This window comes from Protopterus annectens, chromosome 10.part0, assembly GCF_019279795.1.
Source record: "Protopterus annectens isolate FY-2018-M chromosome 10.part0, PAN1.0, whole genome shotgun sequence".
NCBI classification, from domain to species: Eukaryota; Metazoa; Chordata; order Ceratodontiformes; family Protopteridae; genus Protopterus; species Protopterus annectens.
In genome coordinates, this window is record NC_056744.1 from 1,437,534,453 (window position 1) to 1,437,551,248 (window position 16,796).

At 43.6% G+C, this 16,796-nt stretch overlaps 1 protein-coding gene across 3 annotated transcripts in view; it reads right to left on the reverse strand.

The window, feature by feature from the left end:
- Positions 1-16,796, reverse strand: part of GPSM2 (G protein signaling modulator 2) — a 1,691,855-nt gene that overhangs the window by 1,036,987 nt on the left and 638,072 nt on the right. For 2 of the 3 annotated variants that reach the window (XM_044086062.1, XM_044086063.1), the window contains exon 7: positions 13,398-13,553. The exons of the other annotated variant lie outside the window; for it this stretch is intronic. In XM_044086062.1, the coding sequence (XP_043941997.1) occupies positions 13,398-13,553 (156 nt within the window). The remainder of the gene's footprint in view (positions 1-13,397; positions 13,554-16,796) is intronic. 3 annotated transcript variants of the gene reach the window in all.

The following is a 16,796-nucleotide window of genomic DNA, read 5'->3' on the forward strand; positions in this document are numbered from 1 at the left end:
TGTCAGCCAGTATGTTGGCAATGTCTGTAGGATCAGTAATCTTCACATCATTTTGAACTAATTCTGAGCATATCTGGGAGTTTCCTCCTAGGTTTCTGACATAGCTAAAGAACGCCTTATGGTTGTCTTTAGAGTCCTTAGCTATTTTTTTCTCAAAATTAGCTTTAGATGATTTTATGAGAGCTCTTAGCTTTTTACTTATAGTGATCAGCGGTGTCTTACCTTTTAAGGATTTTGCTCTATCTTGTAGTAGCTTTCTCCTTTTGTTGTAGAGTTTGTTTATGGCTGGGGTCCACCAGACTGAACGCTTGCCTTTGGTACAAAGAGTCTTTGTTTTGCTTGGGATTGCCTGATCCATGCAGCCCTGTAGGTGCTGGTAGAAGGCATTTGTAAGTGATTCAGCGGTTTGAGTACTGTTTTCCGCCGGCTCGGGGGCCTTAAAGGAGACCACACTAGTCTTTAGAAGTGTGAAGTCGGCTTTCGAGAAGTTCTTTACTATGGTCTTTTTCATTTCGGGTGGGGGTGGGATGAGGACCTCCAGCGAGATTAGTTTGTGATCTGATCTCACCAGTGAGGGGTATACATCCGGTGTTGAACATTGTGCTCCCATGTTCGTGATGATGAGATCAAGTATGTTTTCTCCTCTTGTGGGGATGGTGACTAGTTGTTCCATGGCATTTGAGTTTATGAATTCCAGGAACTTTTGGGCTAGAGTGTTTGAGCTTGAGTAGTGTTCCCTGTCTATATTAGGGTAGTTGAAGTCACCTAGTTTGATGGTGTTCGGAGATACATTTATCCCCTCCAGTGTTTTCAGGAAGGCCATGTGGGGTTCCTGAGTTTGCGAGGGTGGCCTGTAACATGCTACAAATTGCAGAGCAGTCTTGCCTATGGTTAACTGCACCTGGATGGTTTCCGATGCATCGTGCGTTGCCACCAATCTTGAGGTGTGGGTGTCCTTGATGAATATGGATACCCCCCCTCCTTTCCTGGTATTGTCCGGATTTTGGGGCCGGAACGCATGATCCAAGTAGCTATAATTATTACTTTGTCCTGACCAAAATTCCTTTTGTTTTTTGTTATTCTTTTTATCTTCCAGAACACTAAGACGGTAAGATCATATGGTCCTGTTGTTTTATGCCAGCTCTCAGTTGCACTTGCTTAGAATGGCAATAATCAATTACCATTAATTTTAAGACTCTCGGAATAGATTTTCTGAACCTTTCTTCCAGCAGCACACTCTGGTTAGGACCATCATGTCTTAAATACATTGAAATTCAGTAGTTTCTTCTTCTGTTTCAAGCTAATGCTTAAATTAGTGTTTTTGTTTTTGTTATAAAAAGGAATCACTTAAGCCAGTCTGCTCCTGCAACTGGTTATCAATGTTTCTTCACAGTAACACTAAGTAAAAACAGTTGCCAATTTCCAAAAGGCTCAACAGCTTTCTGGCTCCACAGCAGTGAAGGGAGAAGGCAGCTATAAACTACAGCACACAGTAAAAGATCCACATATTCCTAAGGATGCAGTATGTTTAGGACCTCAAACAGGTGAGAAAGAATGAAAAGTTACAAACAATTTGATATGTGGGACTTTCCTTTGGCAGATATATAAAAATGTAAAGGGCAAAGATGATGTAAAAGCTACAGAGACAAATTCCTACAGAAATACCATAAGATTTCATTAAAATCCAAGATGGGGTGTACCAAGGATGGTGGATGGGATAGAAATAACAGAAGCTAAAACATGTCTATTTATTTATTTTTTCCTGGCAGAGCATGGCCTATTTTGTAGGGATGAAAAAAAAACTCTTGAAAATAGAAATTATGTGTTTAATGTGCATTTGCCTTGTGATGTCTGTAGATAGCACAATGCTGCATCCCTGCACTCTTTTAGTAGTGAACATTCACCATGGAGTCAAAAATCTAAAAAGTGACAATCACCGAGTCTGTTCAGCAGAAAATGGGTCACAGCACACTGCTGCAAATGTTAGGAATAATACAAAAAGTAGTTAAAAATGGTGGCTCATGTTACAAAAACACTCAATCCGTTACCCATACATGAAGACAGTACTCAGCACAACAAAGTTCGTCCTCAAACAAGGAAGCAAGTTTCAGGTTAGTCTGCCCATATCTACTCCCTTACTCACGTGAAAGTAAACTGAGTAGCACTCTGCTTGAAGTAGGACTGAAAATGCTACTCTTCTGGCTTAAAGAGTCTGAAAAAGAATGTCTGCTTAATTCAGTTTGCCAGCTACAGTTACAGCTATTTCAGGAGGAAAAAAATAAGTTATGTCTTACCCATAACATTCCATTTGTGTTGTCGATCTTCACTAATCCTTGACTGTGGTTTTGGTTCCGAGCCTCGGAACAGACTCGGCCGTTATTCCAGCTCGCTCATTCCAAAAACTCCCGAGCTAGGCTCTACCCGTTATGCTCCTCACCAAATTACCTCAGATTGAATAGTGACAGACCAGAAGTAACAGATAAGAGACCATATCGGCATCCCTAGTATGAAGCCAGTCTTTGGGAGTATTTGATCCACTAAGAGTCCTAGGCAGGGGAAGGAGAGTGGGAATGTCAAGGAGTAAGTCTAAAACGTTGTCTACACGTACTGCATATGGGTCAATACTACAGAAGTGACCATTTAGCAAATTGTAGCCATTTGCTATGGTACAATTTCCTAATTGAAGGCTTGTGGTGGGCCAGAATGATGTGTCAAACTGGAGAAATAAGGGAGGAATGTCTTGCAATCACGGAAACTAGACAAGCCATGCAGTGAGCTTGAGATGCTGAATATTTGGATGAACGATTCCCTCCAGGTGGGACAACAGGTCTGGAGCTGGGTCCAGTATCCAGGGTTTCCGAAGTAGATGAGGCCAAAGGAAGGGAAACTAGACTTGGCAATGTCAGACTGGGGCAATGGGGATTATTCTATTCTTCCACCCGTTGGCTTTCTTTAGAAAGTGACATATCAAAGGAGTCAGGGGAAAGGAGTATGGAAGACTGGAGGGCCAATCATAAAGGAAAGCATCTCTGGTCGACTCCCGGGGGGGGGAGGGAGGGTCAAACAAACTGCTGCACTTGTTGTTCAGAAGCGACGCAAACAGATCTCAGCAAGGTTAGCCCCAGTGACGGAATAGCTTGTCCACCATCACTGGATTGAGAGACCACTTATGAGGCTAGTTCTGCTCAACTTGTCTGCAATCACGTTGGAGCTCCACAGAACGTACAATGCTGTTAGAAAGCAGAGGAAATCGCCCATAGCCATGCTCTGACAACTTCTCAACAGAGAGGAAATGACCTGGTTTCCCCTTGTTTGCTGACATACCAGACTACTGACATGTTGTCTGTATGAATTACAAAGGTTCCAAAAGGGAGGGCATCTTGAAATGCCTGCAACACTAACAGCACTGCCCTCATCGCTAGAACCTTGATATGTAAGTTGCCCTACATCCGGGACCAAGTACCTTGGAACAACTTTCCCAGATAATGCCCTCCCCCCAATCTGGGAAGTGTCTGTGGTCACTATGGCTTGGGGCTGAGGAGGGACAAAAGGACAGCTCAACAGGATTTCATTGGAATGGAGCCAACAACTTAGGTCTTCTGTGCAACGACTGGTGATCAAAATCAGACAGGACATACGTTAATTTAACAAGGACCATTGGGAGACCAGAAGCCATTGAAGAATTCTCATGTGATATTTGGCCACGGGAACTAGAGTGATACAGTCTGCCACTGACCACAGAGTCTGTAGGATGAGTCTTGCTGCTAGTCTCTCAATTTGAATGATCTGCTTTACTTGTGATCTGATCCATTTGGCCTTTCTAGGGGAAATGATGCAAATTCGGTGACTGCGTCTAGCACACCTCCAAATAATTCCAGCGGTTGTGATGATTCCGGATGGGATTTTTCATAGTTTATATTGATTCCTAAGGTGGAACAAAGATGAAGGGTATAATCTTGTGCCTTTATGAGTTAACGCCTGATGGGAGTGGTAAGGAGCCAGTCAAGATATGGAAATACCAGGAACCCTAGCAGTCTGAAATGAGCTGCTATCACTGACATGCATTAAACACCCTGGGGACTGTGGTGAGAACAAAGAGCAGTGTGCTGAACTGATAGTGACTGGCTTCCAGCCGGAAGCGTATAAATCTTCTGGAACGCTTGTCCATTTTTATGTGGCTATACGCATCCTGAAGATCTACTCAGCACATCGAGTCGTCTTTTTCCAAGAATGGAAGTACTGACTCAACAGAGGCCATCCAGAATTTGGTTTGTTGAACTGATTTGTTCAACTGGCTGAGAACAAAAATGGGTCTCCATTTCCTGTTTTTTGGGGCACTAAAAAAAAAAAACCTTGCGTAAATTCCTGATCCTCTCTGGTCTGGTGGGACTGCTTGGATGACATTTTGTTGAGCAGTTTTTGAACTTCTAAGACTGCTGCCTCTCCCTGTGAGTGGGTGGAATGTCTGGGAGTCTTCTTGGTTTTGTTGAAAGAGGAATGATATAACCTCCGGAAACGATCCCCTGCACCCATTTGTCCGTCGTATTTCTAGCCAGGCAGATTGGTGCAGGAACAATCATCCCCCGCCTGCCTCCAGAGGAAGGCAATCAGGCCTCCGCTCAGGAGCACTGGCAGGAGTTACCAGCAAAAGAATGTCTGGCCCCTGGTTCTGCAGACCATTTCTGCCTTTTGGATAGCGTCTGCCATTATTACTTCTCCCTCTGCCCTGGTAGAAGTCACTGCTACTCGAGTCTTGGAAAGGTCCTTGGGTCTTTTTGAACCATAGTCTCCCACTACTCTTGTTCCTACAGTAGGGCCATTTGAGGAGTGGAGAGGTGCATGCCCATAGCAGACAGGGTCTTCTCATCTGTGGTTGACGAGTGGAGAGGTGTATGCCCATAGCAGAAAGAGTCTTCCCATCTTTCCCACATCTGGCTAGAGTGTCTTTAACCTTGGGACCAAACAGGGATGATCCATCAAATGGAGTGTTGATGAAAAAAGACATGAATGGCTCCACAAAGTCACATAAGTGCATCTAGGCGTGTCTCTTGATGGCTATGCCTGAACCTGCTGCCCTTGTCATCCCCTCCAGATGCATGAGCAATTAGCCTCATGGACAAATTGGAAATCGATTTGAGGGTGGAAAGCTGAGAGGTAACCTTATCTTGGACCCCATAAGCTACTACTCCTGAAAGAGTATCTGAATCAGACCTCTCTGAAGCCTAGGAAAATGTGCCATGTAATTCAAGGACCTCAGAGCAAAGGGCAATGAAGCATATATGTGCTTACCAAACCCATCCATAGTCAGACTCTTTGTTAGGAGGATGGATACAACGACTTTCTTCCGCAAGTTCTTTTTTAGTGGCTGCTTCTATCACCATGCATCTACAGGAATACACTTGGCCCAGTGTTGCTTGCCTTTAGAGGCAGAGAGAAACCTAAAGCCTAGTAAAATGTGCCATGTAATTCAAGGACCTCAGAGCAAAGGGCAATGAAGCAGTGTTACAACTGCCTCAAGCCTAGTAAAATGTGCCATGTAATTCAAGGACCTCAGAGCAAAGGGCAATGAAGCAATGTTACAACTGCCTCATGTACACAGACAACCCTCTCCTCCTCCCAATAAATTCCAACACATGTGAGAGATGCATCCATATAGCCCAAACTGGAGGCTAAGCTATCTTAACTCAGTACTGGCGAAACCAGTCAGGAGGAGAAGGAAACCACACAGTACAATTCCAGTCTCACATAGACCTACCACGACAGCAGACCAAACACACAAACACACAAAAACATACTCGGAGGCTCTAAATAAAAATCTGCCTAAGCAGGAGGAACAAGGAGAAGGTCACGGTGAGCTGCCTGTCGGGCGCTAGGATCCGCCACATAACACAAGCACTCAGGTCACTCCAAGGCAAGTACAAATATGACTCAGTCATTGTCCATGCTGGTGTGAATGACCTGAGACGTACCTCCCTGGACTACATGAAAAGAGACATAGAGGAGCTCTCTGAGCATGTGGCCCAGGCCGGTATGACCCTGACCTTGAGTAGCATCTTACCCTCACCAAGAATGATGCCACAATATGAAGACAAGATGATCAATTTCAACAATTGGCTTAATTACTGGTGTCATTCAAAGGGGATCCAATGCCTGTCAGCCTGGGATGACATGCTCGACAAGCCACGATGCTTCGCTAGGGATGGCCTGCACCTGTCACCCCTGGGCTTTCGGATATTGGCAAAGGCTCTTGCTACCCCCATAGTGCCTTTTTTAGGCAAGGCTCAAAAGACAAACCCATCTCCATAGGTATCACAAGGGATAAGAAACTAAGAGTAATGCTACTCAATGCCAGTAGTCTAAACCTCAAGATGCATGCACTCGAAACTCTCCTTAGCATGGAGAAAATCGATATATGTGCAGTAACAGAAACCTGGTACAAGGCTCCCGAGAGCACCCCAGCACTACCAGGTTATACCTCATACCATGCTTTTCGGCCCCAAAACTTGGACCGACCCACAAAAGGAGGGGGAGTATCAATATTCGTCAAAGATACCCACACCTCCAGGTTGGTGGCACAGCACGAAGCATCAGAGACTATCCATGTGCAACTAACAGTGGGTAAAACTGCCTACCAGTTTATAGCCTGCTACAGACCACACTCCCTAACCCAGGAACCCCACTCGGCCTTCATGAGAACACTGGAAAATATGAAGGTCTCTCCAAACACCATTATATTGGGCGACTTCAACTACCCAAACATAGACTGGGAGCATTACTCTAGCTCCAACACCCTAGCCCAAAGGTTCCTAGAATTTATAAACTCAAATGCTATGGAACAACTTGTTACCACTCCCACAAGAGGGGAAAAGATACTGGACCTGATCATCACCAACATGGGGAATCTATGCTCCAGACCAGAAGTGTATCCCTCAATGGTAAGATCAGACCATAAACTAATCTCACTGGATGTTCACATCCCGACATCACCCCCCTGCCCAGAAAACCACAGTGAAAAACTTCTCTAAAGCAAATTTCACACTCCTCAAAACTGAGGTGGAATCCTTCAAAGCCCCCGGGCCTGTGGAAAATATGGCCCAGACCGCAGAATCCTTTATAAATGCATTCTATGAACACCTTCAGGATTGCATGGATCATGCGATCCCAGATAAAACCAAGACCCAATCCTCCAAAGGCAGACGTCCTGTCTGGTGGACCCCAGCCATAAACAAGCTACACAATAGAAGGAGGAAGCTACTAAATGAGAGAGCAAAATTCCAAAAAGGGAAGGCATCTCTGATCAGTATTAGCAAAAAACTACGGGCACTCATAAAATCGTCTAAGGCCAGCTTCGAGAGAAAAATTGCACAGGACACTAAGCATAATCACAAGGCTTTCTTTAGTTATGTTAGGAACCTGGGTGGTAATTCCCAGATATGCTCAGAATTAGTCCAAAATGACAAAAAATACACTGAACCCACAGACATTGCCAACATCCTAGCTGACAGGTTCTGCACAAACTCCCCCCCCCTCCCCACCAAAAGGGCAAATATCTATTCCAGCAGTGCTGCCCCCCTGACATCTCGGATGCTCAGGTAAGAGCCGCCCTCTCCAAAGCAAAAAACACAGCATCAATGGAGCCAGACGGTGTCCCGAGCTGCATCCTACATGAACTCCAAGAAGAGCTAAACCCAAACATAAAACTACTGTTCAATCCCAGCCTTACTACAGGATATGTACCCAAAGAGTGGCATACAGCAACTGTGGTCCCTCTCCACAAAGGTGGTGCCTCAACGGATCCTGGAAACTATCGCCCCATAAGCCTGACTAGCTTGGTCTGCAAAGCTATGGAAAGGATAATCATGGACCTCATAAATAAAGATATTGGGGACCTACAGACACTGGATCCTAACCAGTTCGGCTTTAAGGGCAGATCCTGCCTCTTAAACCTGGTTGATTTCTTTGAAACAGTCACCAAGGCCATTGACGAGGGGAAGGTGGTCCACACAGCCTACCTGGACCTCGCAAAAGCCTTCGATACAATACCCCACTCGGGCATTATAGATAAGCTCACCAGCTTAAATATAAACCCCTATGTCACTAGATGGATTGCAAACTGGCTCAAGTACAGAACCCACATGGTTAGAATTGCTGAAGCCATGTCAGACTCCAAACCAGTTACAAGTGGCGTCCCACAAGGCTCAGTCCTGGGAACTCTGTTGTTCAGTATATATTTCTCGGAGGTACAGGCCAACACGGAAGGACTGTGGCTGACCAAGTTCGCAGATGACTGCAAACTGGGCGCCATAATCGACTCTCCAGCCGACACAAGCATCCTCTAAAAGGGCCTCATAGAAACAGACAACTGGTGCCAGAGCCATGGCCTCAAGCTAAACGCCAAAAAGTGTATAGTCATCCCCTTTGGCAAAAACAAAGTGCCCACAAATTACCACATAAGTGGTAATCCATTAAGTACAGAAGAAGTAATTAGGGACCTGGGGACCCAAGTTGACAGCAATCTCTCATTTGACAACCACGTGGCCAAAGTGGTTAGAAAAACATTTTATATAGCCCACCTAATCATGAAGGGATTCACATCTAGATCAGGGAAGGTCATCGTGCCTCTTTACTCATCCCTAATAGGCCCATAATTGAGTACAATGCTCCTTTTGGGATGTACCTTACCAGACACCTGCAGCAACTGGAAAGACCCCAAAAGTACCTCACCAAGACGATCAAAGGGCTCAAACAGGTGCCATATGCTGCCCGGTTAAAGAAACTCCAGCTCTACTCAGTGGCATACCGCCTGTTCAGAGGCGATCTGTGCCTGACGTATAAAGCCATGTCCAACCCGGAATTAATGGACATGCTGCACCTCAGAAAATCCAAATCCTATCGAGCTACACGCTCGAGAGACTTGAACCTCAGCACTGAAATAAACAGGACATGCTGGAGGGACAGATTCATATCCCAGAGGCTCCTTTCACTCTGGAATAAAATCCCAGTCCAGGTTAGGCAGAGTCCCTCATTGACTCTCTTCAAGAGGAATCTTGAGTGGATGGAAGATCGTAGGTTTAACCCGGGTATCACTTCTGTGTCACTGTTAGAGACACAGTATACTAACCTCGAAAAAGGGCATAGCAAAATTAATTTAAAATGGGTGGCGAAAGCCAGACACATTCTGGCTAGGCTTATAAATGCCCTAGGACAGATAGCCTAGTATGAACCTATGAACCACAAAGAGGCAGATACAGATGCCCAAGAGGCAGATCTCAGCCCCAAGCCTCCTACAGACCTAAACAATGGGGTGCTTCAGCCCCCAATGGAGGGGAAGACAAATCACAGCCTTATAGGAAGCAGCCCCAATGACTTCCCTCTACAAATGCCAAGCACTTACCTTTTGACAGCACCCCTAGGGGGAAAGCTAACACTTTTCTCAAAAAATTGGCACATGATAACCCAATACCAATGGGTACTGAATATTGTTTCTCAGGGTTACAGGTTCCACTTCCACACGCTTCCAAAACCAAAAGGTATACCAGACCTGCCACAAAACCAATGGGCAGAGGCACAAAAACAGATTGCTGCTCTTATGGACATGGGAGCTATTCAAAACGTTCCACAGCAAGAACAGGGACAAGGATTTTACTCAAGACTTTTCTTAGTACCCAGAAAGGACAAAGCCTGGAGACCAATACTGGACCTGTCAATCCTAAATACTTTCCTGGATGTTCCAAAATTCAGAATGTTAACACTACAGCAACTTCTGCCCATGCTGGGCAAAGAAGGCTTGGCTAGTTACTTTGGACCTCAAGGAGGCATACCTGACTGGCCTAGAAGAGGCTTTGTCATCGGTTTTGGACAGCGGATGCCTGTCCTTTTCTTTTCTTTGTCTTTGCGTTTTTTATAAATTCCTGTCGTCGGCTGTTCCGACGGCATTATGTAATTAAACCTTCGGCCAAAATAATGTAAAGCAAAATCAAACAGACGTTCAATAGTGCGTTTATTGAATCTAGCACAAAACCGACAATTAGTAACGTCGTGGTCAGGGCCTAGGCAAGGAATACAGTAAGAGCGAAAGTCCTTATGAGGTATTTGCTTCCCACAAGAAATACAATTATTAACTTTTACTGACATCAGTCTGGAACAAGAAAAAGTTTCCCCAACAGGGTACTTAGCTTTACTGAAGACTTCGGTTCTGAAACTCAATTTTGAAAATCTCATAAGTCAGCCGACTGCCACTTGCGAACTGCTTTTGCTTTGGGCACCGCGCGGCAAGAAAGACTGAAGAAAATGGCGTTGGTTGCAACTTTTATACCCCTGGCGCACTGACGTCAGGGAAGAGGCGACAGCAACCGACGCTGGACCAAGACTTTGGAAATCGGGCCGACTGCGGGTTGCCTGCCAGCAGGATAATCCGCCGACTGCGGGTCGCCTGCCAGCAGGATAACCCAAGTGTAATGACTGCAACAGTGAAACACGGTGAACATGGTAAAGCTCCAGAGCGAACCTGGATAAGAACTGAAGATGGAGGAAATCCCCTCGCCATCAGGAGTTGGTAGACCAGTCTCATAATGTCCAACTCAGACAGGCTCTTAGTGGACTGAATAGGTGGCCAATGGTGGTCTTGATGGCCATCTTTATAAAAAAATTACAGTCCGCAAATGGGTCAACCAAGGAAGAATAGGATGTCTTTGCTAGAACTCTCAGTTGTGACTCCTTCAGTACAGAAGCAAGAGGTGTCTGCACCGAAACCTGAGCTGGAGATGGCGGTGTCGATGAAAGATTATCCTTTCTCGCCAGTGTTGAGGAGATAGCCAGCACTGTGGGAGATATGACCAAATTAGAAGGTGGTACCAAAGATACTGTCAGAAACAAATGAGTACGCTTTTTTAGTTTTGAGGATGACGATGAGCAAGAAGAGGAGCTGGCTTTGGTTTTGGGACCAGAGATAGCCTCTTCAAACTGAAATGTTAAGTCCTTTGAGAATGACTTTATTTTTACACTGTCAGGGTTCTAGTGAAAAAGCCATGACAGATGGCGCAATCTTCTTGAAGATGGACAGCACCAAGACAATAAACACCGAAGGTGTGTCTACCTGAATTTGGCATTTTTCAGTCACATTTTTGGCACCTCTTAAAACTGAAGGTGCCTTTAGAGGATTTGTCAGCTATTGTAGAAGCTAAGGCCTCCTGAGACATGCAAATACACAAGCGCACACAATCACAAATAAACAAAAGAAAAAAAGAAAGATTTTTTTTTTGTGAGTAGAGAAGGAAGGGGAACTTCCAACAATGTTACCCGAAGGTAAGGGGAAGTGAGTACCAACAATGGTACCTCAGAGTACTTAATGGTAGAAGATAGAAAAATAAATTACCACACACGTAAAGGGAACTAGAGGAGTGGATAGATAAGGAGTATACAAAGAAACTCCAATTCAAATGGAAAAAAAACATACTTACAGTTAAATAAAGGCCAAGGCTCGAGAGGATGGTCGAACGCATCTGGCACTATGAAGCGGCAAACGAGATCAGAGTAATTTGGTGAGGAGCATTATGGGTGGGGCCTAGCTCAAGAGTTTTTGGAAGGTGCGAGTTGGAATAATGGTTGAGTCGGTTACCCACAGTCAAGGATTACGTGAAGACTGACAACATCAGATCAATGAGATTAAGCAGTTTCCTGAAACTGCTTTACAAAGTCTCCAAAAGCCTGAACTTGTGTGACATGAGGCAAAGGGGTGCACTGAAATAAAGAAATATAGCAAGGAAGAGAGTAAACAATCCCATAGTAATTCAGAGTCCTCTGAGGGTGGGGGTCGGGGAGCAAAGGCAACTGCATTTTTAAGCTGCACTGTAGATACTTCCAACAAATATCTTCAGCACAGAATATTTCAAATACACCTACTTTGTAGAACAGCATGAAACTAAATCACCACATCCAAAGTCCAATTAAATCCGTTATCTAGTATGTTATGAGTGTTCATCAAAGCCCCATTCCATTCAAAGTATTCACTAAAAGCATCAAATAGGCATACAGGAATGCATTTAATTCATGGTATGAAGTGTCAGCCTTCAAAGTCAACTACCTACCGATAACTTTCCAGGGAGTGAAACCTCCCAAATGCCTCCAAAAATCACACACAGAAACCAATGTGCCTTCCAGGTGCTCCACTTAATATTTCAGAAAAGAGCAAAACAACTACACAAGATCCTCTGCTTACTACGCCAAACAACTACCCAGCTTGTAAAAAATGGGTGTTCAGTGTAAAACATAGTTGGATAGTAGACAAGGTGTTTCCTGGAAACATGAAAATGCTGAGTGCAAAGGGAGTCTGACTACTGTTTACAGCTTCTGCATGTTCTCTAGGAATAAACAGTACTCTGGTTTGTGACCGGGATGTTACACCCAAGGAATGCTGCCTAAAGTCTAACAAGTCAACACAAGCTCTGTTAAACATTCAACAATAAAATGACAGGATGTCACAACAACACAGCATTATCGGTACTACGCAAGCTACCCGCACTAAATCAAATGTTTCCGTCTACATGCTGAGCAGTGCACTGCCACTTCTTATCATCCTGACATTTGACAAACCAAAGATAACGAACTCTTCTGCACCAAAAAGGGAATTGGTTGAAAAGCTTTTATTAACACTGAAAAGGAAGCTATTTACTTTACAGAGAATATAGGCAAATCAGCATATAACCACTGCAAGCATTCATAACTTGCATGAGCCCAGCAATAAATCTGTCAAGTACAGCTTTACTACTTTGGGTATTAACACTGTAGGCCACAAGAAGTACTTGGAGATCAGTTACTGCAGAACTAATACCACAACAATCAATCTCACTCTGACCCCCTTTTTTTTAAATTTTTAATCTCTTTTGGCCCCTATATGGCAGACGACCATTAGTGCCTCGACAAGACCTTAAATGCTGCACACCACTCCTGACACCCCCCCCCCAAACTAATTTCCCACTGTTTTTGTTCAGACTGAAGCAAACCAGTGCAACCTCATACTCATGGCCACAGGAATTTTTTTTTGTTTTATATCACATCCGCTCCCTACCTCCATGTGCAGTGTACAAAGATGCAAGGCTATTAAGGCTGAGAATAACTGCCACACATGCCCCACCAATATTTGTAAGCATAACATACATATCCCCACTATCACCAGTGCCACACTTCCCTCAAAGAGTTTTAACACAAAATAAAAAATCTAGTCCATTAGACATTTTACTTTCTAAAATTAAAATGCACTCAATCCATACTCTAAACATAAATGATATTACAGTTGATAAGAGATGTCAAGTTTTTATTTCAAATTTTTTTTTAAAGATACATGTTCCATTTAAAGATATTATTTTAGTAAAGTATTTAAAAGTGGAGTCTAGTCTTACCTATCATCAAGTTCCTGGGCAATGACAAGGTGCTTCAGATGGTACTCAATTGCTTTTTCATAGTCTTGCAATAAAGTATAAGTGTTTCCCAGACTATAGCACACCTGCGCTTCCACAGCACGATCTTTTAGTTGCCGAGAAAGTAACAGAGTTTTTCTAAAGAAAAAAATGTGTTAAAAACTAGACTGTGTAGTTATTAAAACCTGAAGTTTTATATATGTGTACGCACACACACAATCAATGAAAAAATTATTTATATTTAGGATGCAATGCGGGCAAACAGAACAGACAGAAGGGAAAGGAATATTAAGGAAAATGTGAGGTTGAATAATGTAAAAGGAACGTTACACTGAATTTCCTTATTGTCACCACTACTGCAAGCATGTACTCAAAATGTAGGAATAACCGCACAGCTATTCTGGATATAACAAAATAAATTCATACTAGTCGGTGGCACAGCTGTTAAAGCATGTGCAAGACATAACTCATACAGCTTAATTTACTGCAGCAGTGATTTTAACGATGATCTTATTATTCTACCTTCCACTGAATGTACAAACTGATATCCATGTATTTTAGAATATAATTGGGAGTTATGTTCTTACCATAACCTGGTACCTGTGTTGTCTTATTTTATTATTCCTCACCACTGAGTCCTTGGATCCGATATCAGATCTAAACCGGCCATTCCAAAAGACTGATGCTACTAATCTTGAGCTCCTCCCACTCCTATAATGCCCTGCATCTCACCCAATTCCTCAGATTGAGTTCACTGCCTCAGGAAAGGGCAAAGCAAAGATAGGACTATAACTATGAACAGCAACAACAATAATAGCCATACTCTCAGATGAAACTCAAAATAGAGAACCATGAAACTCTGAACTCTCCTAGAAACCTCCAGACTTCCTGGAAGAGGGAAGGTTGGGTGGGATGTGATGAGCAATGAAATAGGGCAACACAGATACCAAGTTATGGTAAGTACATAACTCCTAAATTTGATGTTGTCCATTTCATTATTCTTCACCACTGGGTCAGAGTCCCCAACTACATAATTACCCCGGGTGGCACCTATGGATGGACATGCCTGAGCACCATGGAGCCAAAGGCTGAGATATTTCTGGAAACTATACCCAGTTTATAATGCATCAATAGAATTTCTAGCCGCAAAGCCCACAGAAGTAGACACTGATGTGGCAGAGTGGACAACTGCAGTACCTTCAAGGAGTAAATGATGGAGATACAACTGGTGATCCATTTAGCCAAAGTTACTTTTGACACCACCTGGCCTAACCGATTGGGTGAAAAAGGGACAAACAGTTTCCCAGACTTCCTAAATTCCCTTGTCCTGTGCAAAAGGAAATGCAACTGTCTATGAACATCAGGGAGGTGAAGTGTATATTCTCCCTTGTTGGAGTAGTTGGCAAAGAAAACTGGAAGATGAATGGACTAAGTTTATGTTAGTCTCCATGGTCATTTTAGGTATAAAGAAAGGATTCGTCCTCAGAGATGCTCCATCCTTGAAAAAGTAGATGTATGGCAGTTTAGAAGACTAGGCTTGCAGTTTTCAATCTCTCTTGGCTGAAGTAATGGCCACAAGAAAAATAGTTTTCCGGTTAAAAACTTCATGTCACAGGAATCAGCTGGCTTGAAGGGTCTCTGAGTAAGACCTTGTAGAACTAGAGTCAGATCCCAAGGTGGAGAAGGATCTTTAACAGGTGGCTTACGGAGAAATAAAGTCCTTTCATGAAGGCCTTGCATAACTCAAATGTTGAAATAGAAGGTAATGAATGCTAATCATCCATGTGTTAATTAGCAATTGCTGCCAGATGTAATCTAACTGTAGAGAAACTGCTTCCCTCTTGAAATAGAGAACTTAGGAAAAGTAGGATGGCTGAAATGAGAGCCGAGAAAGGGTTGATACTCTGAATAAGTGCCCACACTGAGAATATTTTCCATTTATTACTATAAACTTTTTTGGTAGCAGGTTTTGAGAAGCAAGAATAATGTCTCAAATGGGACAGGCTAGCCTGGACTTTCTTAGAATCAATGGAAGTGCAGAAATAAGAAGTTATGTACCTACCATAACGTTCCATGTTAGTTGTCTTCTCTCGCCTTCTTTCTTGCTTGATGGGTTCGGAGCCGATCCCTCGGCTCCGACTCGGCACTTGCTAAGCTCGAGAGTCACTTTTACCAGCTCGAGGCAGCCCCATATCCCATGATGCAAGGCGGTAAGTACCCAGATCTCGTTTGATGACAAAGGGCAATAGCACCAAGCATAAAATACTTCCCAAAGGAAGAAAGAGAAACTTACAGATGGAGGAAGGACCAGGACTGAATGGTCTTCAGCATAACAGTTTCTTATAACAAGGTCTGTCAAGGCCAGGGGGAAGGAGGGAGGGTCGCAAGAAAGAAGGCGAGAGAAGACAACTAACATAGAACGTTATGGTAGGTACATAACTTCTTAATGTTAAGTTGTCAATCTCGCCTTCATTCTTGCTTGATGGGACCGCGTCCCTAGCACCTCTATCCTGGGTGGCTCAATGGAACAAACTCTTGAGGACTGTAGAGCCAAAACTGGCTCTGTCCCTGGAGGCCAAATCCAATTTGTAATGGGAAACAAAAGTGTGAGGAGTGGCCCAAGTGGCCGCTGCACAAATAGTGTCTAAAGGAAGTCTAGCTTGAAAGGCTGTAGAAGTAGCTAAGCTCCTAGTTGAATGTGCTTTAGGTTTTGAGCACAGCTGTTTCCCCCTGAGCAGATAAATTTCAGAGATGACCGAAGAAAGCCATCTAGACAAGGTCACTTTAGAGACAGGAAGGCCTTTCTTATTATCCGCATAGGAAACAAAAAGTTGATCAGATTTCCTAAATTTTTTTGTTCTGTCCAAATAATATCTGAGTTGACGGTGGACATCAAGATAATGTAATTTTTGTTCGGCTCTGTCTGAATAGTTTGGGAAAAATACAGGGAGATCAATGGATTGATTCAAATTGGTTTTTGAGGCGACCTTAGGCAGAAAGGTCGGATTAGTTCTCAATGATACTCTGTCTTTGTGAAAAACCAAATAGGGGGGTCGAACCGATAGAGCATGAAGTTCAGACACCCTCCTGGCCGATGTAATAGCCACTAGGAATAAAGTTTTCCAAGAAAGAAATTTCAGGGAACAAGAAACAGCTGGCTCGAAGGGGGGAAGAATCAAGGATGTCAGCACTAAATTTAGATCCCACTGAGGAGGAGGATTCCTGATTGGAGGGTTGAGTAGGAAAATTCCTTTCAAGAAAGCCCTGCAGAGCCTATGGGACATAATATTATGATCTGCTATCCCGACATGAAAATTGGAAATAGCAGCCAATTGAACTCTGACTGTGGAAGAAGAGGAGCCTGCATGAAAAATCTCTGCT